This window comes from Enhydra lutris, unplaced genomic scaffold (genome assembly GCF_002288905.1).
Source record: "Enhydra lutris kenyoni isolate GAN:26980312 unplaced genomic scaffold, ASM228890v2 scaffoldscaffold15, whole genome shotgun sequence".
Classification (NCBI taxonomy): Eukaryota; Metazoa; Chordata; class Mammalia; order Carnivora; family Mustelidae; genus Enhydra; species Enhydra lutris.
This window is the reverse complement of record NW_019154099.1, coordinates 31,091,856-31,115,071: the sequence shown is the minus strand read 5'-3', so window position 1 is coordinate 31,115,071 and position 23,216 is coordinate 31,091,856. Positions and strand designations below refer to the sequence as shown.

General features: G+C 38.0%; 1 protein-coding gene across 3 annotated transcripts; it reads left to right on the top strand.

The window, feature by feature from the left end:
* Window positions 1-4,525: 4,525 nt before the first annotated feature.
* On the top strand, window positions 4,526-21,220 carry LOC111147118 (COMM domain containing 6). Of its 3 annotated transcripts, none has more exons than XM_022503020.1 (5): window positions 4,584-4,638; window positions 4,728-4,739; window positions 6,356-6,576; window positions 16,525-16,677; window positions 20,880-21,220. In XM_022503020.1, exons 4-5 carry the CDS (start codon window positions 16,552-16,554, stop codon window positions 20,928-20,930), a joined length of 177 nt encoding a protein of 58 aa, XP_022358728.1. In that variant the 5' UTR covers window positions 4,584-4,638; window positions 4,728-4,739; window positions 6,356-6,576; window positions 16,525-16,551; the 3' UTR covers window positions 20,931-21,220. The 3 variants fall into 3 exon arrangements, with proteins under 3 accessions (XP_022358726.1, XP_022358728.1, XP_022358727.1); XM_022503019.1 differs by having other exon boundaries at window positions 6,356-6,633; XM_022503018.1 differs by lacking the exon at window positions 6,356-6,576 and having other exon boundaries at window positions 4,526-4,638.
* The last annotated feature ends 1,996 nt before the right edge of the window (window positions 21,221-23,216 follow it).

Here is a 23,216-nt window from a genome sequence, read left to right as displayed (position 1 = left end):
TCAAAGTGGCAGCGGGGTTGTGCTCTTGTATAAGAGAATCCGTGTCCATTCCTTTTCCAGCTTCTAGAAGCTGCCTGCTTTCTTTAGCTCTTGTCCTCCACCACTGACTCTTTCTCTGTGACTCTAACTCCTTTGTCACCATCTTCCACATATTAGGACCCTTGTGATGACATGGGGCCCATCTCAGCAATCCAGGAACACCTTCTGATTTTAAGATTCGGGGATTAGCAAACTTAATTCCAACTGTAAATTTAATCCTTCCTTGCTATGTAACACACTATATTCATAAATTCTGGGGTTTGGGAAGTGACTATTTATTAATTAAACAAATTAACCCATTTGCCTGGGATGGATCTAATGTTGTGGTGGCCTCTGTGAAGCAAACCAAAATCCACACCTCTAAATGCCTCAAGTTTACAAGGTCAAAACGCTAAGGACAATCAAATCACGCACAGCCAACTAGGCTTTAAGCCATTGCCAATCAATATCTTCCTTACTTTGCTTCCCCCATTTCTCTATGAAATCTCTTCTTGAGTTCCTGTGAGTGGAGTGTTCCTAACCATTTCTGGCTTGGCACTGCCTGATAGGAATCGATTTCTTTGTTCAAATAAACTCTAAAAATTTGTAACAGGCCTTAGTTTATCTTTTAACACATCTTTGGGAGGCCATTATTTTGCCTATTATATCTACCGATTGTATAGTATAGCATTAATAAAGGTATTTAGTGGACATCTATTGTTTTTGTTCCTTCAGTACCTTTTCATCTAAGTTTTGTTGCACCATCCTCACCTCTGTCTCCTGAAGGGTATGTGTTCTTATCCCTTTTGTTGCTACGGACTGCCAGTTACACAATTCTACCTCTCGCGGCCACAATAGGGGGCAGAGGGAAAAAATAGTAATGCATCACCCTAGACACAGGATTGGTCCAAGGGGTGGGCATATGACCCAAATAGGCAAATCAAAGTCTCCCTTTAAGAATTGAGATGGACTCTCTGATATGAGGAACTTGAGAAGCAGGGTGGAAGGTCATGGGGGGTAGGGAGGGAAAAAAAATGAAGCAAGATGGGATTGGGAGGGAGACAAACCATAAGAGACTCTTAATCTCATGAAACAAACTGAGGGTTGCTGGGGCGTGGGGAGGTAGGGTTAGGGTGGCTGGGTTATGGACATTGGGGAGGTCATGTGCTATGGTGAGTGCTGTGAAATGTGTAAGCCTGATAAGTCACAGACCTGTACTCCTGGGGCAAATAATACATTATATTTAAAAAAAAAAAAAAAAAAGAAAAAGAAAAGAAAAAAAGAATTGAGATGAAAGGGGTGCCCGGGTGGCTCTGTCAGTTAAGTTTCTGACTCTTGGTTTTGGCTTGGGTCATGATCCAGGATTGTGAGATTGAGCCCAGTGTGGGGTCTGTGTGCTGGAGATTCTTCCCCCACTGCTTTTCCCTCCTCCTCGGTGTGCATTGCACCCCCTCCCTTGCACATGTGTGCATGTGTGCTCTCACTCTAAAATAAAATAAAATCTTTTTAAAAAATTGAGACAGAAGAGCAGCTTCCTCTTTCCCTTTGGATCATGAGCCACAGGCTATGACCTCAGCGGTGCTAGCAGTCATATATCTATGCGCAGATACTCTCTTCTACAACATAGGGAGAAACCCAAGAGAATAAGCCAACAGACAGACACACTGAGTCGGAACACAGCTGAGAAACAGAGATTGGGCCCTTTTGCTATTAAAATCTCAGAATTCTGTGAGATTCCTGCACTTAGCTCCACCCCTACATGTCAGAGGTCACCCTATGACAGGATGATTTTGCTATTTTGCTCAGGCTAGTTTGAGCTGGGTTAATGTCTCTTGGCATGGAAAAGCCCTAAAATAAAAGCTTTGATTAAAGTACTGCTTGCTTCATGTGTATCAGTTTTGTTTTCTCCATTACACATACGGAGGTCAGAGTTCATGCCATAGTTCTGGGGACATCCTCCTACACATCTGTCAGTGCTGGTTTTGTTTGTTTGGCTAGGAGCTCCAAAACATGTTTTCTTACTTATAGGTCCTACTTAACACGTAATCACAAAAAATAAATATAAATAAAACAGAAGTTATGGCTATACATCTTGAATTTTAGCATTTTTGACTCTATTCATAAAATCTGTGTTTTCCAAGTCTGAAACTTGCCTAAGTTCTGATCTTGAATAAGATGGAGGTCTTAAAAGTAAACAGTTGATCACACGTGCTGAAGTGTCAGGAGCACAAAGCAAGATTAACAACTGGCAGACATTGGCCTAAACACTATAGACATTTTACTCTCCCCAAATTTTTCAATTTTTGAAAAGGGGCACTAATGTCTACAGAAAAAAAAACAAAAAACAAAAAACAGTTCTAAAAGAAATTCATGAAAGGGGAGCCTGGGTGGCTCACTCCATTAAGCATGGGCCTTCAGCTCAGGTCATGATCCCAGAGTCCTGGGATCAAGCTGCACATTGGGCTCCCTGCTCAGTGGGGAGCTTGCCTCTTACTCTCCCACTCCCCCCTGCTTGTGCATGCTCTCTCTCTTTCTGTCAAATTAATAAATTTTAAAAACCTTTAAAAAAAATAAAAGGAGTGCAGGAAAGATACAGAAAGACAAAATTAACTTTTTAATATATGTCATCTTTTCACCTTTCAGAAACATTTTTATGTAATTAAGGGGGGTATGCACGCGCACGCGTGCAGCCCTGTATGGAGCATAATGCTGCCAGGGAGCATAATCTGATGGCAACCAAGAGCTTCAGAGAAATAATCCCTGACAAATGGAATTTACATACCATTTGGGTATGCATCACAGTGTTCTATCTTTCCAGACTTTCTTTCATAAGAAAGAAATCACTGGATTAATTCAGGGACTATGTTCCCAAGCCAGTTAGTACTTTTAATTTTGTGCAATAACCTCGAGTCAGTGGCTTTTGGGCACAGATTCTCAGTGTTACATGTCAGGCATGATTCTAGAAGTTTTACATGCATTAAAACTATGTAGTTCTCCAACAATCCTGTGAGGTTGTGTTCAGTGGCAGAATTTTAAAGATGCTCCTCTCCCCAAGAGTCTCATCCACTGATTATTTAATCAAGTACTAATCTGGGTACTTCTCTGCAATGGTTTTGCAGATATAATTGTGATTATGGACCTTAAGAGGTAGAGATTATCCTGGATTATCTGAGAATGCTCAATATAATGATTTAAGACCTTAAGAACAGAACATTCTCAAGCTGGACTCAGAGACTGGTGAGAAGACAGCAGAGGAGAGATGATGCAGAAGAGATCAGAGATTTTAAGTTTGAGGAGGACTTAACTGCTATTAATGGTTTTGAAGATGAAGAGGACCACAAGGAATGCTGATGTCCTCCCACATAAAGAACCCCACAATCAAAAGCCAGCAAGGAAGTGGGACCTGCATATAACTGAGTTCTGGCAACAAGTGGAAAACGGATCATCCCGGAGAGCCTCCAACAAAGAACCAATGCAGTCCCAAGGACATTTCGCCGGTGCAGTTTTAGATTGGCAGAGATGGAGCAGAAATGATAACCAAATTCAACGGTAGTTCTTAGATTCTGGCGGTGGGTTAGCATGAGGAACAGTTCTAAAGAATATTGAGACCACTGGGGATATTTGAATTTGGCCCACGTGTTAGATCATAGTATTTTGTCAATGTTAAATCTCCTGAGTGTAGTTGTAGTATTGTGATGATTTAGGAAATGTCTTTGTTTTAAGGCACTATATGCTCAAGTATTTAGAGATGAAGCGCCGTCATTACCGTATACGTAGCTAGAGGTAAAGCAAATGGATAAAATGTTAAATTGATGAATCTAGATGAAGGGTACACGGATGTTCATTGAACTATTTTTGCAACTTTTCTCCAAAAAATTTCAAGTTTTTCAAAATAAAAAGTTGGCGAGAAAAAAAAAATCGCTTTAGATACTAAGGAGAAGGCATGTGAGATGCGGAGGGGGAAAGAAGGAAGACCCGATGAGAAGGCATCCCGTAGTCACGCTGAGAGCCGGAGTTGGTCAGTGGCATCATGATAAAAGAAAGCATCCCCACCCCACCCGCAGCTAGGCCAGTGAAGTAATCCGAGGGACAAAAGCCAATCACACAACTATAGTTTCCAATGGCATCTTCCAGCCCAGCGACTTCTACAGGGAAAGAGGCGTGGTCTCCAGCTGTTTTTAAACTTGGTGGGGATCAATTCCTCCGGCGGCCGCCAGTCTGCGCGCGAGCGCAGAAAGCGCTGGGGGTGAGCCGGAGTGCGCAGACGGGAAGAGTCCACGTGTACAGGTTAGAAGGGGAAGATGGTATCCTGAAGCTAATCGGTCCTTCCCCTCACAAGGTATCTCCATAACCTTCGGACCTTTCCCCATATAAATGTCCTTACTGATGAATATCTCCTTGAAATTGATGTTTAATTGACAGTAAGGGTGAGTTACACAAATATGTTTGTTTCCGCTCCCCCCACTTCCGCTGCGTGCGCCAGGCCGCGAAGGGCAGGAGAAGGAAGCGGAAGTGTTGGCGGCCGGGGGTGGGGCAGGCCACCTGGTCAATCGGTGGTCCGAGCCCTCGTCCCCTGCCATGGAGGGCTGCAGCGAGCCGCGACTGGATGCTAAGTCCGAGGTAAGTCCTGGCCTGAGAGGATCCGGGGCAGCGGGGCTCTGGAACTGGAGGGATGTTTCCCTAAATTGTGTTTTCTGCCTTCATTTCAGGTCACCAACCAGGTGAGTGAATGGCCGCCCCGCCCTGAGCGAGCGTCAGCTGGGCAAGGGGCGGGCGGTAGCACCTGGCCCTCACCCTGCCGCGGGGGGGACGATGCCGCCGTGAGCCTTCCCCAGCAGTCCCCCAATCCAACGCCTGTGTCTCCGAGTCTCTTTGATCCCGCCACCCTGCACTGCTCTTTCCACTTTGCACCTGCTACAGTAGCCGCTGCCGTTGTAGTGGAACCTCTTCCACCCACTCCAGCACAAAGAGTACCGAGCAATTCTTATTCTTGGTGACCATTTATTCAAAACTAGGTATACGGTATTTTAGAATGTGATAAATAGAAGAAATTTTTAAAAATCTGCAAAGATATAGCACTGCAAACATTTCCTTAGCCTTTAAAAATTATTTTGAAGAAGGAAAGTACACCTCTTGAACCTTTCAATGGCCACATATTTTACGCGACAAAGAAAGAGTTTGAATTTTTCAGTATATTTTATGCCTCTTTGTTCTAAGTGTTCCTGTCCTGTTTCAGGTAATAACTTATTTTCAGACGAACAACTTAATAACACATCTCCCAGAAGAAGAGTACGAAAACTAGAGCGTTTTAGGTCAGGGGTTTCCCAAGTCCAAACAAAACATAAGGAAGGGCTGAGATAAATAAACAGGAGTACAATGGAGAGCCCATTGGCTGCTCCTTGTCAACTGTCTCCAGCTGCTGTTGCTTTTGAGGGTTCCTGGGAGGTAGGGGGAACTAAAATAGATTAATCAACCCCCTTACCTGGCTTTGCTCAGAGTTATTGAGTTAGTACACTCTGATTGAATCTCTCAAATCATTTTTATCTATTCACTTACACTAAGTAATATGTTTATTTCAGCAAGACGTCCTGAAACTGAATTATGTTGATTATAGGCTTTTAAAAATTGAGCCTGTTTTGGGAGGGACAGTGTTTAAAACAACACAGATTTATTATCTCTGTTCTGAAGGTTGGAAGTCCAAAATCAGTCTTGTGGGACTCAAATCAAAGTGTTGCCCAGGCTGTGTTCCTTCTGGAAGCTGTAGGGAAGATTTTATTTCCTGTTCGTTCCAGCTTGTAGAGGCTGTCTGCATTCCTTGGCTTGTGGCTTCTACTTCTTTCTTCCAAGCACAGCATTCCAACCTTTGCGTCCATCATCACATCATCACTTCTTGTTCTGTTATGATCACCACAACTCTTTCTGTGACTCTGAACCTTTTGCCTCCTGATAAGGACCCTCATTATGTTGGACCTACCTGGATAAATCAGGAAAAATCTTCCAACCTTAAGATCCTTAATTTAGTTGAATCTACAAAGTCTTTTTTGTCATATAAGATAACATATTCACAGATTTCAGGGGTTGGAATGTGGTTGGGTGAAAGGGGAGCTGTTTTGAGCCAACTAACCATTCCTTCCACAGAATCATTCACAGGTTATAGGATTGTTTACACAGAAGAAGCTAAGACAAAAAAAAAAGAGCCCAAGATAATTTAAAAACATTAGAATGTATGAGACTTTAGCAAGGTGATTCATTCAGTTGTTTATCTAATTCAGACACAGAGGTTGAAAAATATTTTTGTAAAAGACATCATTTACAATGTAAATTATAAACCTTGCAGTCATCTAACAAGATTGTTCAACGCCTTTATGAGGAAAATGGCAATGAGTGCTAGACGTCCGGTTTCCAGTCTGGCATATAAGGAGCGTGGAATGTGGAAGACATCACTTCATCATAAAAACAAGGAAAAAGCTGAACAAATTGAAGAGCTAACAACTCTTGGATCCATCAGAGAAGTGAGGTTCCAAGGCAAACTGCTCCCTTCAAATTGGAGAGATAGAGGTGAATACGGAGAATTACAAGTCACCAGAATAGAAATCTGTGGAAACCAGTGCCAGGGTAGGAAAACCTAAACTATAGTTGATAAAGTGCTTAGAGGAACTGTGGATAAGTCTGAGAGTAAAAACCTTAAGGACCTAGTCACTGGGGGAGAAAGGGTGGGAAGCACCTGCATGCTTCTATGAGTTTTACCACCAGGAACTCCTAAGTAGAACATTTTTATTCATAGTTCATGATGCACTTTTAAATGTGCTGCTGGAAAAAAAAATGATTATTCAAGAATATTGTTGAGGGGAAAAATCCATTACCCAGCTTTAAGTCATTTATGTTTGCAGTATATGCTCTTTAAAATGCTCCAAATAAAACTAGTGTTTAGGCTTGACCTATAACACCTTTTGTCTTTAAATATTTCTCATGAGTGTATGAATTAGCCAGGTTAATTGAGACAATAGCTCCAGTGAGAGTTCACAACCCCCCATATCAGCCATCAGCATACCAACTGTTTTCTCCACCTTTAAACTATACTCTAAATTCATCTTGCCTTGCTACCACCTAAGTGCAGCCCTCCATCCTCTTGTCTACACTGCTTTGCAGTGGGCTCTCAATAGGGTCTCCTTGCTTTTCTTCTTAAACTTAATGCTCTATCCAGCAATTTGGATGAGCCATTTTTAAGTCTAAGTTAGACCATGTCTTTCTCCTGCTCAGAGTCTTTTTGAAGTGATTCCTGTCCACTAGAAAAGTCATAGACATGGCCTGCAAGGCCCTTCAAAAACTGATTCCTCATCCCTGACTCCTCTTCTGGTTCATGCCAGTCCAATTACATGGGCCTCGTTGTTCCCTGTTCATGTCAGGCATGCTTCTCCCTTTGTCTAGACTGTTCTTTTTTCCAGAGGTCCATGTGGCTTTTTCCTTTCCTTTATTCTGTTCCCTTTCTACTCAGAAGCCACTCCTCAAAGAAGTCTCTCCCAGATTCTACCTAAATAGCCTTCCTGGTCACTCTATCCCTTACCCTGCATTTTTTTTTTTTTTTTTTTACACTTTTTATATTTGTTTATTGTTTGTCTTCCCCACTAGAAGGTAAAGTCCTGAGCCTGAGGTCAGGAACTTTTTTTAGTTCTTTTTTTTTTATATCCCCAATGCCTAGACCACAGTATTCTTTAGTAAATTTTTATTGAATATTGAAGCATATTGTGACTTGTCCATGGCCACATCGTTAAAAGGTAGGGGAGCTGAGATTCAAATCAGGTGGTCTGACTTCAGAATTTGAGCTTGTTACATTGAACAAATCATAGTGCTATCTTACCCAGCACCAGAGGTCTCAGGTTACTCATTACTACATGGTTCTGATACTTATAACATTGTTTCGAAGTAGCTTGTGATTTCTTACAGATGTCTAACTAGAATGCATCATCATAAATGAATGATTATTCCTACCGCTACCACTGTTATTGCTTTCCTTGCCAGTTTTATGGTAGAAGCAAAAAGTGAGATGTTCCAGGGTGCCTGGGTTGCTCAGTTGGTTAAGTGACTGCCTTTGGCTCAGGTCATGATCCTAGAGTCTCCCGATCAAGTCCTGCATCGGGCTCGCTGCTCAGTGGGGAGTCTGCTTCTCCCTCTGACCCTTGGCCCTCTCATGCTCTCTCTCTCTCTCTCTCTTTCTCATCCTCTCTCTCTCAAATAAATACTTTGAAAAAAAAAAAAAGGTAAGATGTTCCATTGACAATATCTTGTGCTGTTTTTTCTTTTCCCATATATGAGACATAGTGACTTAAACTTGTACATTTTATATAGTGGTTTATAAATGCTTATGTTTGTTTTTCTATGTACATGTGTTGGATGTATAAACTGCCCTCAAAGAGTTTACAGTTTAGTGGATGTGGGGGTGGGAGACAGATCCACCTGTACAAGGCAGAATGTTCTAGGTGGTCGGGTGTAAGAAATGCTGTGAATATTCATAGAAAGTTTGAGTAAACTAGGAAAGACTTCACAGAGCAAATAGAATTTGAGAGGAATTTTAAGTAGATGTTTGAGAATTCTACTGTAAGGGGAATGAGCAGTATGAGCAAAGGTATAAAGGCTGAAAGCAGATTTAAAGAAGGGATGCAGTCCTGTTTGAGGATGAGTGGAAAAATGGGAGTCTTTGCTGCAAGATAACTCAGGTACTTGGTATCTTCCTCATGAGCCAGTAAACTTTACAAGTTTTGACCTGTGATATTAGATTTGGTTAATCTATAAACAGTATTTAGAGACCATAGTCTGGATTAGAGCCAACAAAGACCTAGACAAGAAACTAATTAAGAGGCTGCAGTAAAATTTAAAATAAGATTTAAAAACAAAAAGGGTATTTGTGTAGGTCTGGGGCAATGAGATTGGGAAGAAAGGAATAAACGTTGGCACTGTCTAAAATAAAATCTTGAATGCCTATCAGTTGTTACATATTTTGAGAAAAATCAAAGTTGACCAACTTTTCAAACCTGTGTCACTGAGGGAATGGGGGTCATCAGTAGAAATGAAATGAGGATGAGAAACATTTTTGAGGGAAGATGATATATGTCTGGTGTTAGAGGGCATATGTACTATGGATTTTTTAGTAGTGAATGTGTTTATTGGGAAAGGCTTTATTGTTTCTGTCTTACTTTTATTAGAAGTATTAGCATCTCTCAGAGGTAACAGGTTAAACAAACAATCTGAAATATCTTTTAGTTGTTTTTGCTAAAATTTCTAGAACCTGGTATATTTCAGTTTAAACAGTTAAGAGAGTACGTTTTTGATGGTCATATGTTAAATTTATTGACAAAGTTATTTTCAGCCAGTTATGTTTATCCGCTTTAGTTATGTATTGGCTGTGTAATAAACTATGCAAAACTTAGTGACTTGAAATAACAGTTGAGTGATCTTTCAGGACTCTCGTGGGTTATCCAGGCTTAGCTAGGTGGTAGCTTCTACTCCTTGTCATCTAGAAGCCTGATTGAGCCAGAAACATGGCTAGTGGTGACGTTGGCTAAGAGCTCAGCTAGAGCTGATCATTGGACTGGCTTGCTTCTTCTCCCTACATGGCTGTTCACCTTAAGGTAGCTGGGTTTCAAGAGGGAAAGTCCCAAGAGCCAGCATTGCATAAAGAAAGAGGCGGACACTTCCATTTCTCCTAAGGCCTGGGCTCAAGGATTCCAGAAAGCCTCTTCTGCCATATTCTGCTGGTCAGAGCAATCACAGGGACAGCTCGTATTGGTGCAGAGGGAAAATAAGCTCCACTTAATGTGAAGAGTGACATGTATGTACAGGGAGGCGTGACACTATTTGTTGGAATCTATCTTTGGAGACCAGTTACCACAAGCTCCAGAAGTTACAAACATATTAGTTCAACAAATATTTATTTGAACATTCACTTTGTACCAAGTATTGTTGTAGTAGATTCAATAATAAACTAGATGGATAATGCTCTTCCTCTTAGGAAGTTTGAATTTCCTTGGGGTACAGGTAATAAGTAAACATGATAATTTCAGATAATGATGAGTGCTATTGAGAAAATTAAAAAGCAGAGAATGGAGGAAGGTATCAAGCAAGGTGAGGAAGGCTAATAACTTAGCAAATGTTGTATACTTGGACTAGAGTAATATGACTTCTCAAGTAGAAATTTGCTAATAACTTAAGCCTTAATCAATTTTCACACACAAACACTAAGTGTAGCATAGCGCTGTCCAATAGAATTTTCTGTGATGGTGGAAATGTTCTCTGTTGGCACTGTCCAGTATGGGAGCGCTGGGCACCACTTGAAATATGTGAAGATGTACTCTGGAGTTCTTGAAATATGACTAGTGCAACTGAGGAAGTGAAATTTTTTATTAATTTAAATAGTCACATTTGGGTAATGGCTACTGTATTGGACAGCTCGAGTCTAGCATGTAGAAGATGACACTCTCATGCCATACTAGGCCTGTTTACTTTTTGACCTACTAGAACTTAATTTAACTCCAAATAGTAATGTTGCAGCTAGGTATAATGAAAATGGCATAGAATATGGAATCAGACAGATTAGGGTTGGAATAGCAACTATACAAGTTTTGTTGGGTGAGTTATTTGGTCTGTATTTTCCTCATAGTTACTTTTGAGAGAGGTTAATGTGTGGAGAATACTTTACATTCCTTCCATTGGCAGACTTTTCATTTTAAAAAGGAGAGAACACAAAAGTATGTATTTTATGACTCCAGCTATAAAATATACATACAAAGACTAGAAATAAGAAAATAGTAGTTAAGATAGAGTAGTGCATGATTGCTTTTCTAATATTATATGTTGTATTTTGAAAAAATAAAAGTTAAATTTAAACTGAAATGTAAATTTAAACTGAAATGGTGTTTATCAATATTTTTCTTTACAGTTTTTATATGATGTTTTTACATTAATAACTGCAGCTACCTATCAATTATTTTTTTAAAGATTTTATTTATTTGAGAGAAAGAGAGCGTGTGTGTGTGTGTGTGTGTGTGTGTGTGTGCGCGCGCGCGCACGCACACCTGCGCACGTGAACGAGTAGGGGAAAGGGCACAGGATGAGGGAGAAACAGACTCCCTGCTGAGTGTGGAGCTGGATGGACATGGAGCTCTGTCCCAGGACCCTGAGATCATAACCCGAGCTGAAGTCAGGCACTCAACCGAGCCACCCAGGAGCCAATTAAATTTTTAGTCACACTAAAACCGTGACTGACTATAGCTAATTTCTTTGTTTTCCTTTTAATCTATATTTGTTTTGAGATTACTTTTCTTGTATTTTTTTTAATATTTTATTTATTTATTTGACAGAGAGAGATCACAAGTAGGCAGAGAGGCAGACAGAGAGAGAGAGAGAGGAGAAAGCAGGCTCCCTGCCAAGCAGAGAGCCCGATGCGGGACTCGATCCCAGGACCCTGAGATCATGACCTGAGCCGAAGGCAGAGGCTTATTAACCCACTGAGCCACCCAGGCGCCCCACTTGTATTTTTTTTTTTTAAGATTTTATATATTTATTTGCCAGAGAGAGTGTGAGAGAGAGGGGCAGGCAGAGGGAGAAACAGCCTCCCCCCTGAGCACGGACACCAACTCGAGACTCAATTCCAGGACTCTGGAATTATGACCTGAGCCGAAGGCAGACACTTAACTGACCAAGCCACCCTCGTGTCCCTCTTTCTATTCATTTTACTTGGGGATGTTTTTATGCTTTTTCACTACTAGTTTTTTTTTCTTTGTACATTTTCCTTTTTTATTTTGTACATTTTCCTTTTCTTAATTCTTCAATAGTTTAGAGACTGTATTATTTCCTTCTTAATATCCTCCATAATGATGTGTCCTCTGTTCTGATTTTTCTTTTATTCTTTTCTTGTTAAAATCTCCAGTGCAATTATTCCTAGTTAAGGCTAAACCACATTAATTAGAAAATTTGCTTTTAATTAGCATTTGCGTGTTCAGTTTTAGAATCATAAACTGAATCCCATCTTTCTTTTATTTATGAATATTCATTTTGCACAGTGAGTGTCTGGATGGTAGCTCTCCCTGTTTTGTCACTTGAGAGTTCACCATTGTCAGCGGATTCCAACATTGTGTTCCTTTATTGATTTTCTGTTTGAAACGTTCTAAATAATCCAGAGTTTTATTTTGGACTCAGAGTCAGATAAGTAATGATTTTCTCTACCATTTTCCTGTAGATAGTAAAGCATCAAGAAATTGTATAGGCTCAGTGGGTTAGAGCCTCTGCCTTTGGCTCAGGTCATGATCTCAGGGTCCTGGGATCGAGCCCTGCATCGGGCTCTCTGCTCAGGAGGGAGCCTGCTTCCTCCTCTCTCTCTGCCTGCCTCTCTGTCTACTTGTGATCTCTGTCAGATAAATAAATCTTAAAAAAAAAAAAAAAGAAAAGAATTGTACAGGATGAATAAGTCTAAGAAGTACTCTGAATTAAATTTTTGGATATCCCCATTAATCTAATACAAAAACTGTATCTCTAATCATGAACTCTCTTAGATTCTGTTCTTGGATTTTTAGCCACTTATTGAACATTCCTATTTAAATATCCTGTATCCCCACTTGCTAATCTTTAAATATACCAAGTCTGATTGGTAACATGATATCAACATTCTCCCTATCATCTGTACTCAGATTTGCATAGTTGTCTTTGATCTCCCATAATTGTGAAGAAAAACGTCAGGACCTACTGATTCATTCTTTAAGAATCAGTTTAATCCTGCTAGTTACCACCTTAGTTCCAGCACTTAAAACTTCATTCCTGGATTATTGTATTCTGCCACCACCAGATGAATATTTTTTAATCAATACTTTCATATCCTTGCCTTTACTGAAAAAGATTCAGTGAGTCTCCATTGCATACCGAAAAAGTTTAAATGATTTAACATATTTTCCATAAGATAAAGTATATGAGAATACTTTAAAAACCTCTGAAAATCCACAATTTGAAAACAATTATTGGCTTCTTCATCTCTTTTTTTCAGCTTTATCTTCCATACTTCCTTAGCTTCCTCAGCTTAATATTTAGTAACCATTTATACTCTGTTAGGTGTATATTTTTAGAATATATAAAGAAGACACATTCTCATCTCAATTTCAGTTCTGTTTAATCTTCAAAACTGAGCTGAAAGCTTATGTTCTCTGTAAAGCATTCCTTTGATCACTGTAGCCTACAATAAGTTTTTCCTTTCGACCAGAAATGTGTTTTGTATTCAGTGATTTATATTCACTCCCCCCACCTGATATCTACAAGATAACATATGCAAAAAAAAAGTGCATTACCGTGGCCAGCTTAATGAATAATTTTAAAGTGAACACCTTCGTAACCATAATCAAATTCAAGAACTAAAATATTACTGATACCCCAGAAGCCCACCACATGCCCTTCCCCAATCACACCTCTCCCTTCTCTTCTCCCTGGAGGTAATGATGATCCTTTGGTGATAATCACATTCTTGCCTCTATATACAGTTTTCCTACCTATGTATGCAGCCTTAAAGAATATTGTATTTCCTGTTTCTCAAGTTTAAGTGAATGGAATCATGTATCTTTTGACTTGTTTCTTTCAACATTTTGGTGTTAGTGTAGCTGAAGCTCATTGCTGTACATATTTATCTTTCTTACAACTGCTGAACATTTGGGTGGTTTCAATTTAGGACTATTATGAAGATTGCTGTGCAGAAGCTTTGAGTTTAATGTAGTCCCACTTGCTTACTTTTGCTTTTTTTGCTTTTGGTGTCATATTGAAAAAATCATCACCAAGATTTCTAGAAAAATCATCACCAAGGAGCGTATGCCTACATTTTCTTCTAGGAGTTTTATGGTTTCAGATCTTACTTCCAAGTCGTTAATCCATTTTGAGTAAATTTTTGTGTATGGTATAAGATAGTAGTCAAGTTTCCTTCTTTTGCATGTGGCTGTTCAGTTTGCCAGTATTTATTGAAGATAACGTCCTTTCACCACTATATATTCTTGCCTCCCTTGTCATAAGTTAATTGAGCATATATGCGTGGGTTTATTTTGGGGCTCTCTATTGTGTTCCATTAATCTATCTGTCTCTTTTCATGCTAGTGCTATACTTTAAAAATTATTATAACTTTGTAATATAGTTTGAAACCAGAGAGCATGACATCTCCAGCTTTGTTCTTTCTCAGAATTTGCTTTGGCTATTTGGATTTTTTCTATTTCTGTAGAGAATATCTTTGGACTTTTGATAGGGGTTGGTTTGAATCTGTAGATTGCTTTGAGTAGTATGGACAATATTTTAACAACATTAATTCTTCCAATCCATGAACACAGGATATCTTTCCATTTACTTGTGTCTCTAATTTTTTTTTAAGATCCTATTTATTTATTTGAGAGAGAGAGCACAAGCTGGGGGTGGGGAGGGAAAGGGAGGTTGGAGAGAAGAGGGTTGGGGAGAAGCAGACTCCCAGCCATGCAGGTTGGCTGAGGGAGGTCTGGATCCTAGGGTTCTGGGATCGTGACCTGAGCTGAAATTGAGTCAGATGCTTGACTGACTGAGCCACCCAGGTTCCCCTCTATTTTCTTGAGGTGTAAAGTTAGCTTGTTTAGTTAAGACTTTTCTTGTTTCTTGAGGTAGGTGGGCATTTATCACTGTGAACTTCATCTGAGAACAACTTTTGCTGTATCCCATAACTTTTGTTATATTACATGTTCATTTTCCTTTGTCTCAAGGTATTTTTTAAATTTCTCTTTTGAGTTCTTCTTTGACCCATTGATTATTCAGTAGCATGTTGTTAGGTCTCCACATATTTGTGAATTTTCTCGTTTTTCTCCTTGTAATTAATGTCTAGTTTCATACCATTGTGGTCAGAAAAGATGCTTGATAGGATTTCAGTACTCTTACATTAAGACTTTCTTTGTCCTAACAAATGATATGTCTTGGCAAATGTTCCATGTGCACTTGGGAAGATGTGTATTCTCTCACTTTTGGATGGAATGTTCTGTAAATATCTGTTAAGTCCATCTGTTCTAACATATTGTTTAAGGCTGATGTTTCCTTATTGATTTTCTCTCTGGATGTTCTATCCATTGATGTAAGAGTGGTATTAAAGTCTTCTGCTATTATTGTACTGCTGTCTGTTTCTTCCTCTAGGTCTGTTAATACTTGCTTTGTCTATTTAGGTGCTCCTATGTTGGGTGCATGAATATTTACATGTTATATCTTCTTATTGGATTGAACCCTTTTTCATTATGTAATTTGCTTTTATGTTTCTTATCACAGTCATTTTAAAGTCTATTTTGTCAGATAGTAAGTATAGCTACCCCAGCTTTCTTTGGTTTCCATTTGCATGGAATACCTTTTCCATCCCTTCATTTGTAGTGTATTAGCATGTCTCTTGTAGGCAGTATATAGATGAGTCTTGTTTATAAAACATCCTAAGTTTTATACAAAGAGGTTTATTTATAAGCAAAGCTTTTTGCCCTATCAGCACTCATTTGATAGCAAAAAGTATCAATCTATCAACAAGTATTTTTTGTAAGTGCCTGCGGTGTACCATTTACTTGTTAAAGCTTTGAAAACAAGAAACAAAATCCTTCTACTCACCATCTTAGGTTTTAGTCAGTATTAAGAGCTGCATTTATCCAATCCTGTTTTATGCCCAGAACACTGAGCGATCATCAACAGAAATTAGATTAAAAGTATTAAGGCAGCCAGTAGTCAATAAGCATATAATCTTTGGAGTCAAGCAGACTTTGGTTTCAGTTCTGATCACAGAAATGTGTGACCTTGCACACATTATCTAAGCTCTCTGAAATTCAGTTTTGTCGTCCGCAAAATGGAAATAATAGCCTATAATGTTATGATGATTCAGTGAGGCATTTAATACATATAAACTACATAGCACATCACCTGACAGGTGTTCATCATTAACAGTGATAAAATCTAAAACGACCTTGTCACCAAATGCTTATGCTCGTGTATGGCTTCAGGTCGAGGACCATGGTGAGCAAGGGAACTGGAATGGTTCCCCTGGGGGTCCCAGTCACATATGAAGATGTTATGTAGCTCATCTTCCATTTTAGGATTTTGGGTCGTGGAATAGGATAAAGCATATATGGAACAGGAGAATGAGGTGAGAGAGGCTACAAAGCATTTGTGGTCCCATTAAATGCAGGAGCAAAATGAAGGGAAAACCAGAAGTGGTACCACATCTTCCTTCTACTTTCATTGTACATCTGGTAAAGATGGATGTGTGTGTGTTCTATTGTAATGATGACAGTGTTGTTTTCCAACTCTGTTTCTATCCCATATTGCTTCTCTCCATTTTCATTTGATTATTGTTCCCCTAGCAATATTAAAATGAAGATATTTTCTTTTACTGTGACTGGCATTGAAACTAAAAGTTCAGTGTGAGAGCAGTAAAATTGAATAAATATCTGCATTCATGGCAGTGTTATTACCCATGTATTGTTCTATAATGTTTCATTACAGCTTGTAGATTTTCAGTGGAAGCTGGGTATGGCTGTGAGCTCGGACAGTTGCAGATCTCTTAAGTATCCTTATGTTGCGGTGTTGCTGAAAGTGGCAGATCATTCAGGCCAAGTAAAGAACAAGTCCTTTGAAATGACAATTCCACAATTTCAGGTTTGTGATTTTACTCATTCAGTTGTAGTTCATTGTTCTGTAATTGCTACTTTAAAATGTCTAAAATCTTTCTTAAGGAAAATTGTAATTGTTTTTACTTTCAGTTTTGATGTGCTTTATATTTATTAGTACACACAAAAGATCTGAACTTGTTTTCTTTGGGAATTTGATAAATTTCACTATTTTCAATATAATGCTGAACTGGTATACTGTCATATTTGATCACTTTCACAGTACTCCTCTGTGAATATATTTAGGGAATTTTCATCTTCTTTGGCAGGAAGATGAACTTTGCATTTACTGTTCTACTTTTATTCTTTTTAGGCTTAGTATTTGAGAATGATAGCTAAATGAATCTTATCTTTGAACAGTGTTGACCCTGAATTTTCTGACTCACAATGTTTATAAAATTCTGATCAGCGTACCAGTACTTGATGATAGTTTTATCAGCTAGAGGTTTGAGTAACTCAATAGTTTATATGTAGAGTCATCTTATTCATATGATCATTTCTACCTCTTTTCTGTAAGCAAGGAAGAAAAAAAGGGGATGAGTGAAAAATTAGATTTTCTTTAAGATATATTCAAGGAAATGTTTTATCATTGACTACTTTAATTGGCCTTAGAGTTTTCTTTTTGTTTGTTTTGATTGCTTGAATACTTAAGACTCCCCACAGTAGTTAGTACTCTAAGAAAAAGTACTCTAAAAACAACAACCACCAAGTGAATGCAATGGAAATATAATGAGAATTCTTTGTAAAACTGAAAATATGCTGGTTCTAGGCTTCCTTCTTAAGAAAAGCTTCTCATGGGCCAAAGGATGCTTTTGATTTCTTTTACAATCTACACCGTTTCCTTAGCTTTATTGAGGTATAGCTGACAAATAAAAATTATATATATTTAAGGTATATGATGTGATGTTTTGGTATTACGTGTACATTGTGAAATGATTACCACAATCAAGTTAATTAACATAATCCACCACCTTGTATGGCTACCTTTTATACGTGTCTGTGTGGTGTCTACTCTCTTAGCAAATTTCAAGTACACAATACATTATTGTTTTTATTATTAACATATAATGTATTATTTGTTTCAGGGTAAGGTCTGTGATTCATCAGTCTTACACAATATAGAGCACTCACCAAAACACATACCTCCCCAATGTCTATCACCCAGACACCCCATCCCTCCCACCCCCCTCCATTCCAGCAACCGTCACGTTGTTTTCCCGAGATTGAGTCCCTTAATGGTTTGTCTCCCTCTCTGGTTTCATCTTGTTTCGTTTTTTCCTCTCTTCCCTTATGATCCTTTGCCTCTTTTCTCAAATTCCGCATATCAGTGAGATCATAGGATATTTATCTTTCTCTGGTTGATTTATTTCATTTAGCATAATACCCTCTAGAGTTCCATCCATGTTGTTGCAAATGGCAAGATTTCATTTTTTGATGTATATATATGAACCACAATGTCTTTATCCATTTATCTGTTGATGGACATCTGGGCTCCTTCCATAGTTTGGCTGTTGTGGACATTGCTGCTATAAACATTGATGTGCAGGTGTCCCTTTGGATCACTACATTTGTATCTTTGGGGTAAATACCCAGTAGTGTGATTGCTGGGTCGTAGGGTAGCTCTATTTTCAGCTTTTTGAGGAACCTTCATGCTGTTTTCCAGAGTGGCTGCAGCCACTCCACAATACATTATTATTAACTATAGTCACCATACTATACATTAGGTCTCCAGAACTTATACATCTTATAACTGAAAGTTTGTACTTCTGAACCAACATTTCCTCATTTCTCTTACTCCCCAACCCTGGTAACCACAGTCTACTCTCTTGTAACCAAGAGTTCTACTTTTAAGGTCCCACAGATAAGTGAGATCATACAATATTTATCTGTCTGTGTTTGGCTTATTTCATTTAGCATAATGTCCTCCTAGTTCATTCATGTTGTCAAAAATAGCAGGATTTCTTTCTTTTTAAGGTTGAATGGTATTCTGTTGTGTATATATATATATATATGTATATATATATATATATACATATATATATATATATACAGACACACACCACATTTTTAAATGCATTCATCTGTCAAAATACAGTTAGGTTGTTTCCATACCTTAGCTACTGTGAGTAATGCTGCAAAGAACATGGGAGTGCAGATACCTTTTTGAGGTAGTGATTTTATTTTCTTTGAATATATACCGAGAAGTAGGATTGCTGGATCATATGGTAGTTCTGTTTTACAAATTACATTTTAAGGGTTTTTGTTCCCTTTGATTTCTTTCTTTTAAAATAGATACTGCTGCTTTCAAACAAAAACCTATGGTCACAGATTCAACATTATTATGCTAAGTAGCATCCTGGAAAGAATTAAGACTTGTCTAAAAGGAAATATAGTATAATATGATATGTGAGTAGCCTTCAATTGAATATAAGGACCAAATCAATTTAAAAAAAAAAATTAGGTTTCATGGGGCACCTGGGTGGCTCAGTGGGTTAAAGCCTCTGTCTTCAGCTCAGGTCATGGTCCCAGGGTCCTGGGATCAAGCTCCGCATCAGGCTCTCTGCTCGGCAGGGAGTCTGCTTCCCTTCCCCTCTCTCTGCCTGCCTCTCTGCCTACTTGTGATCTCTGTCTGTCAAATAAATAAATAAATCTTAAAAAACACAACAACAATAGTTTTCATTCCTTCATATAATTCACAATCTTGGCCCAATTCTTATTTTTTTATATAGCATTCATGCTCTCTGATTCTACCTCTAAGAATTTTTTTTCCTATAGAAAAGAATCACAAATGGGACACATTTTTTAAAGGTTGTTTTTACATGGCTTTTAACCAAGAACAGAGCAGGACTGAGAGAATAGGAACTTTTTTGAGCTTTTAATTTGTATCTTTCTTGTAGCTGAGATTTTGACCGTCAGTATATAGTCTTAAAGAAATAGTTTTTACATCTGGCTTCATTACATATAAACTAAAATGAAATATATATACTTTTAAGTAGCAAAGAGAATTAAGACCAAATAAGAAGGAAATGCAGATATGTAAATCATTAGAGCATATCCTAATTGCTGAGGTTAAGTTTCAGATTTGCCTCCTAGTTCCTAGCAGGTAGAGAAGAAAGGAAAACAGAATTTGTTTACTTCCTCTCTTGGAGATTTGGGAGATGGAAAAAAAGATGATTTTTATAGGAGAACAAACATACCAGCTAATTTTTAAATGAAAGGAAACTATCCTTTTACTATATAAGTCATTGTCAGTGTTGGGTCTTTTTTTTTTCTTTTAAGATTTTTAAAAATTTATTTGAGAGAGAGACAGAAATAGTGACAGAGAGCATGAATGGAGAGAAGAGGGAGAAGGAGGCTCCTCGCCAGGCAGGGAGCTTAACTTCAGGCGCTATCCTAGGACTCAGGACCATGGCCAGAGCCAAAGGCAGACGCTAACCTACTGAGCCACCCAGGCGCCCTAGTATTGGGTCTTTCTTACTGTAACTAATAAACCCATATCTTAAAGAAGACAGCTCCTATCATCCTGAAAAAGTCTTTCATTAGATTTAAAGTGGTTTAAAGCCTGGAAATGGATTTTTTTTTTTTTTTTTTTTTAAGAGCTGCACGTTGTGTGTGCCTAGGTGGCTCAGTCACTTGAGTATCTGACTCCTGATTTCTGCTCAGGTCATGATCTCACGGTCATGAGATTGAGCCCCATATCAGGTTCCATGCTCAGCACAGAGTCTGCTTGTCCCTCTGCCTTCCCTTCTGCCCCTCCACCTGCTCTCCCTCTCTAAAATCAGTACATAAATAAAATCTTAAAAAAAAAAAAAGAACTACCCACTACCAACTAAGCCAGCCAGGTGCCCCCCAAACTGTCATTTTTGTTTTTATCTTCATTGCCTAGTACAGTGTTGGGTATTTAATAACTCTTTCTGGTATAATCTCAAAAGAACTTTTTTGTGTGTGATTTTAAATATTTTAGTTGTGAGATAATAATCCAACTCTGTAATAGTATTTTTGCTTGTGGTACCAAATTGTACCCGTTTTTTTTTTTTTAAATATAGCTTTCCAATAATAATAGTGATATAAACTTAACATAACAAATTTAATATGTCATATGGTCTTTAATGGTCAGGTGTAATAAGTTAAAGAATTACTTGCATATCCTTTAAAAGCTAAGTTAATATTATTTTTCCTTTTTCTCTCCAGAATTTCTACAGACAGTTCAAGGAAATTGCTGCAGTTATAGAAACTGTGTGAAAACTGATTACTTGGCTGATAAATTACTACCATCATCCTAAAATCATGGACTTCACTTCCTGTAACAAAACTGTATAAGGGTCAAATGGTATTTATTGAATGAAAATTGTACTTTTGTTTTTCCATTTTTTAATAATAAAAAAATGAGACAAACAGGAATTAGATAGTCGTGATCAATGCAAAACTTTTTGAATGTACTAAAAGCTGCTGAATTGAACGCTCTAAAGTGTGAATTCTATGTTATATAAATTTTATCTCAATAAAAAAAATCAGAAAAACAGTTGAATGATTGATATTGGAAGCAACACAAATTTATGTGTTAGACCAATAATTTTAAAACTTAGCAATAACTGTACCCATTTTATAAACAGAATCTCTTATGGAGTCCTATATATAAACTATATATAAACTTTAAAAGTAGCATTTGATTGCAATAACATTACAAATTCAATTTTTAATACTTTTAATTTTTTATTTTTAATAAAATACATATTTAATTTAATAAAATCAAATTTTAATATTTTAATACTCACTGAAGATAACAGCAATCAGTGAGAAGACTGAGCCTGCTCCTTCTCGTGCATTTGGATCAGGTTAGGACTGACCATTGCTGCCTTCTATTACCCAAGCACTTAGTTGTTACTCTTATTAATATTTGTGGGAAGTTCAAATACATGCACGGAGATAGAACAATATGATTTATCTTGAGTTCTTTATATAAATGAGTTAATCTGGTAGCACTAATTATTGTGTTAGATGGTTTCCATTGAATTTAAATTTATAAACCAGTTATTAAACTATTTTATAGAACCACAGCAAAGAATTCTATGTGGCATTGCTTAGAAATAAACAAATAAATCACTGGAATAGACTAGGTGGTCTAGAAACCGGTCGAGCCACTTGGGACAGGGATGTATCTCAGTTGGGTGGGGAAATGTGATTTATTTAATAAATTATACTAGCACTCACAACATAGGCAAAAATAAATTCCAGATGGATTAATACCTTTAAAATATAAAAACTAAAAGTTTTATAAAATATTTATGTTCATTAAGGCTGAGGCAGGTAGCAGCTCCATAGCTATAACATACAACACATATATTTGAAATACAAGAACTAAAAAATTATATTTGGAGAAAAATGATTCACTAAAGACAAATGCTAGGTTGATATGTAAGTTAGTCTTGGTCTGGAGAAAAAATTGCTTTAAATATTTTGAGTAGGAAGAGATTTTATACAAGAAATGAGATGCTCACTAACCTGTCAGACTGAAGGAAAAAGGCATTAGAAATTCTTGCTGGCTTTTAGAAATCCAGTGGTGCAGGAATGTCGGGGAAAACCACAGCCAATAATCTCTGCAAAATGCAGGACATACCTGGGGGCCACTGTGTGCGCCATTTCCGCCAACTGTCAACATGTGTAATGAAATAAAGGCTGCTTGGTTTCTTTGCCCTTCCTAGTTGCACAGTGAGAATGCTTCTTTTTGGTGGAAGTTAAACCAGGACCCTGCTATCAGTTTCTACTCTTCTCTCAGAGGGGAGATTTCAAAAAGCAAATATGGTGCCAAATATTATTACTTTGTTGAAGAAATAGGAGTTCTTATGGTCATTATACAAAGTGATGACACACGATATAGAAATTTCATAGTCCAGAAATAAATCCTTTGAAATAAAGTTACGGTACATAAAGATATTGGCAAAATTGGTGGAATGTCATCCATTTCCTCTGTTTGGGCCCCACAGGAAGACTCATTTTCCAGCCTTCCTTGCAGTAAGGTAAGGACTTCATGATTGGGCTGTAGCCAGTGAAATCTGGGCAGAAGCATCCTAAGCCATATCCAGTTTGCGTCATAAATCCCTCTCATCTTCCGGCCAGCGACATATGAGAAAACGCTCAAAATCACTAGTCATCAGGGAAATGTAAATCAAAATCACAATGAGGTATCACCTTACACCTGTCAGAATGGCTAAAATCAAAAGACAAGGAATAGCAAGTGACAAAGATGTGGAGAAAAAGGCAGCCTCATACACTGTTGGTAGGAATGCAAATTGGGAAGGCCACTGTGGAAAACAGTACGGAAATTCCTCAAAAAATTTAAGCTAGGAACACCACATGGTCCAATAATTTCACTCCTAGGTATTTACCCAAAGAAAATGAAAACACTAATTTGAAAACATGTACCCATATGTTTATTGCAAGACTGTTTACGATAAAGATACGGAAGCAACCCAAGGGTCCATCAATAGATGAATGGATAAGTAAGATGTGGTGTGTACACACACCCAC

Bases quoted from the DNA above. Each gene is read 5' to 3' on its own strand.
- LOC111147118 (XM_022503018.1), top strand. From the start codon at position 4,597: ATGGAGGGCTGCAGCGAGCCGCGACTGGATGCTAAGTCCGAG. The intron at 16,678-20,879 runs GTTTGTGATTTT...TTTTCTCTCCAG, and splicing joins TGACAATTCCACAATTTCAG to AATTTCTACAGACAGTTCAA.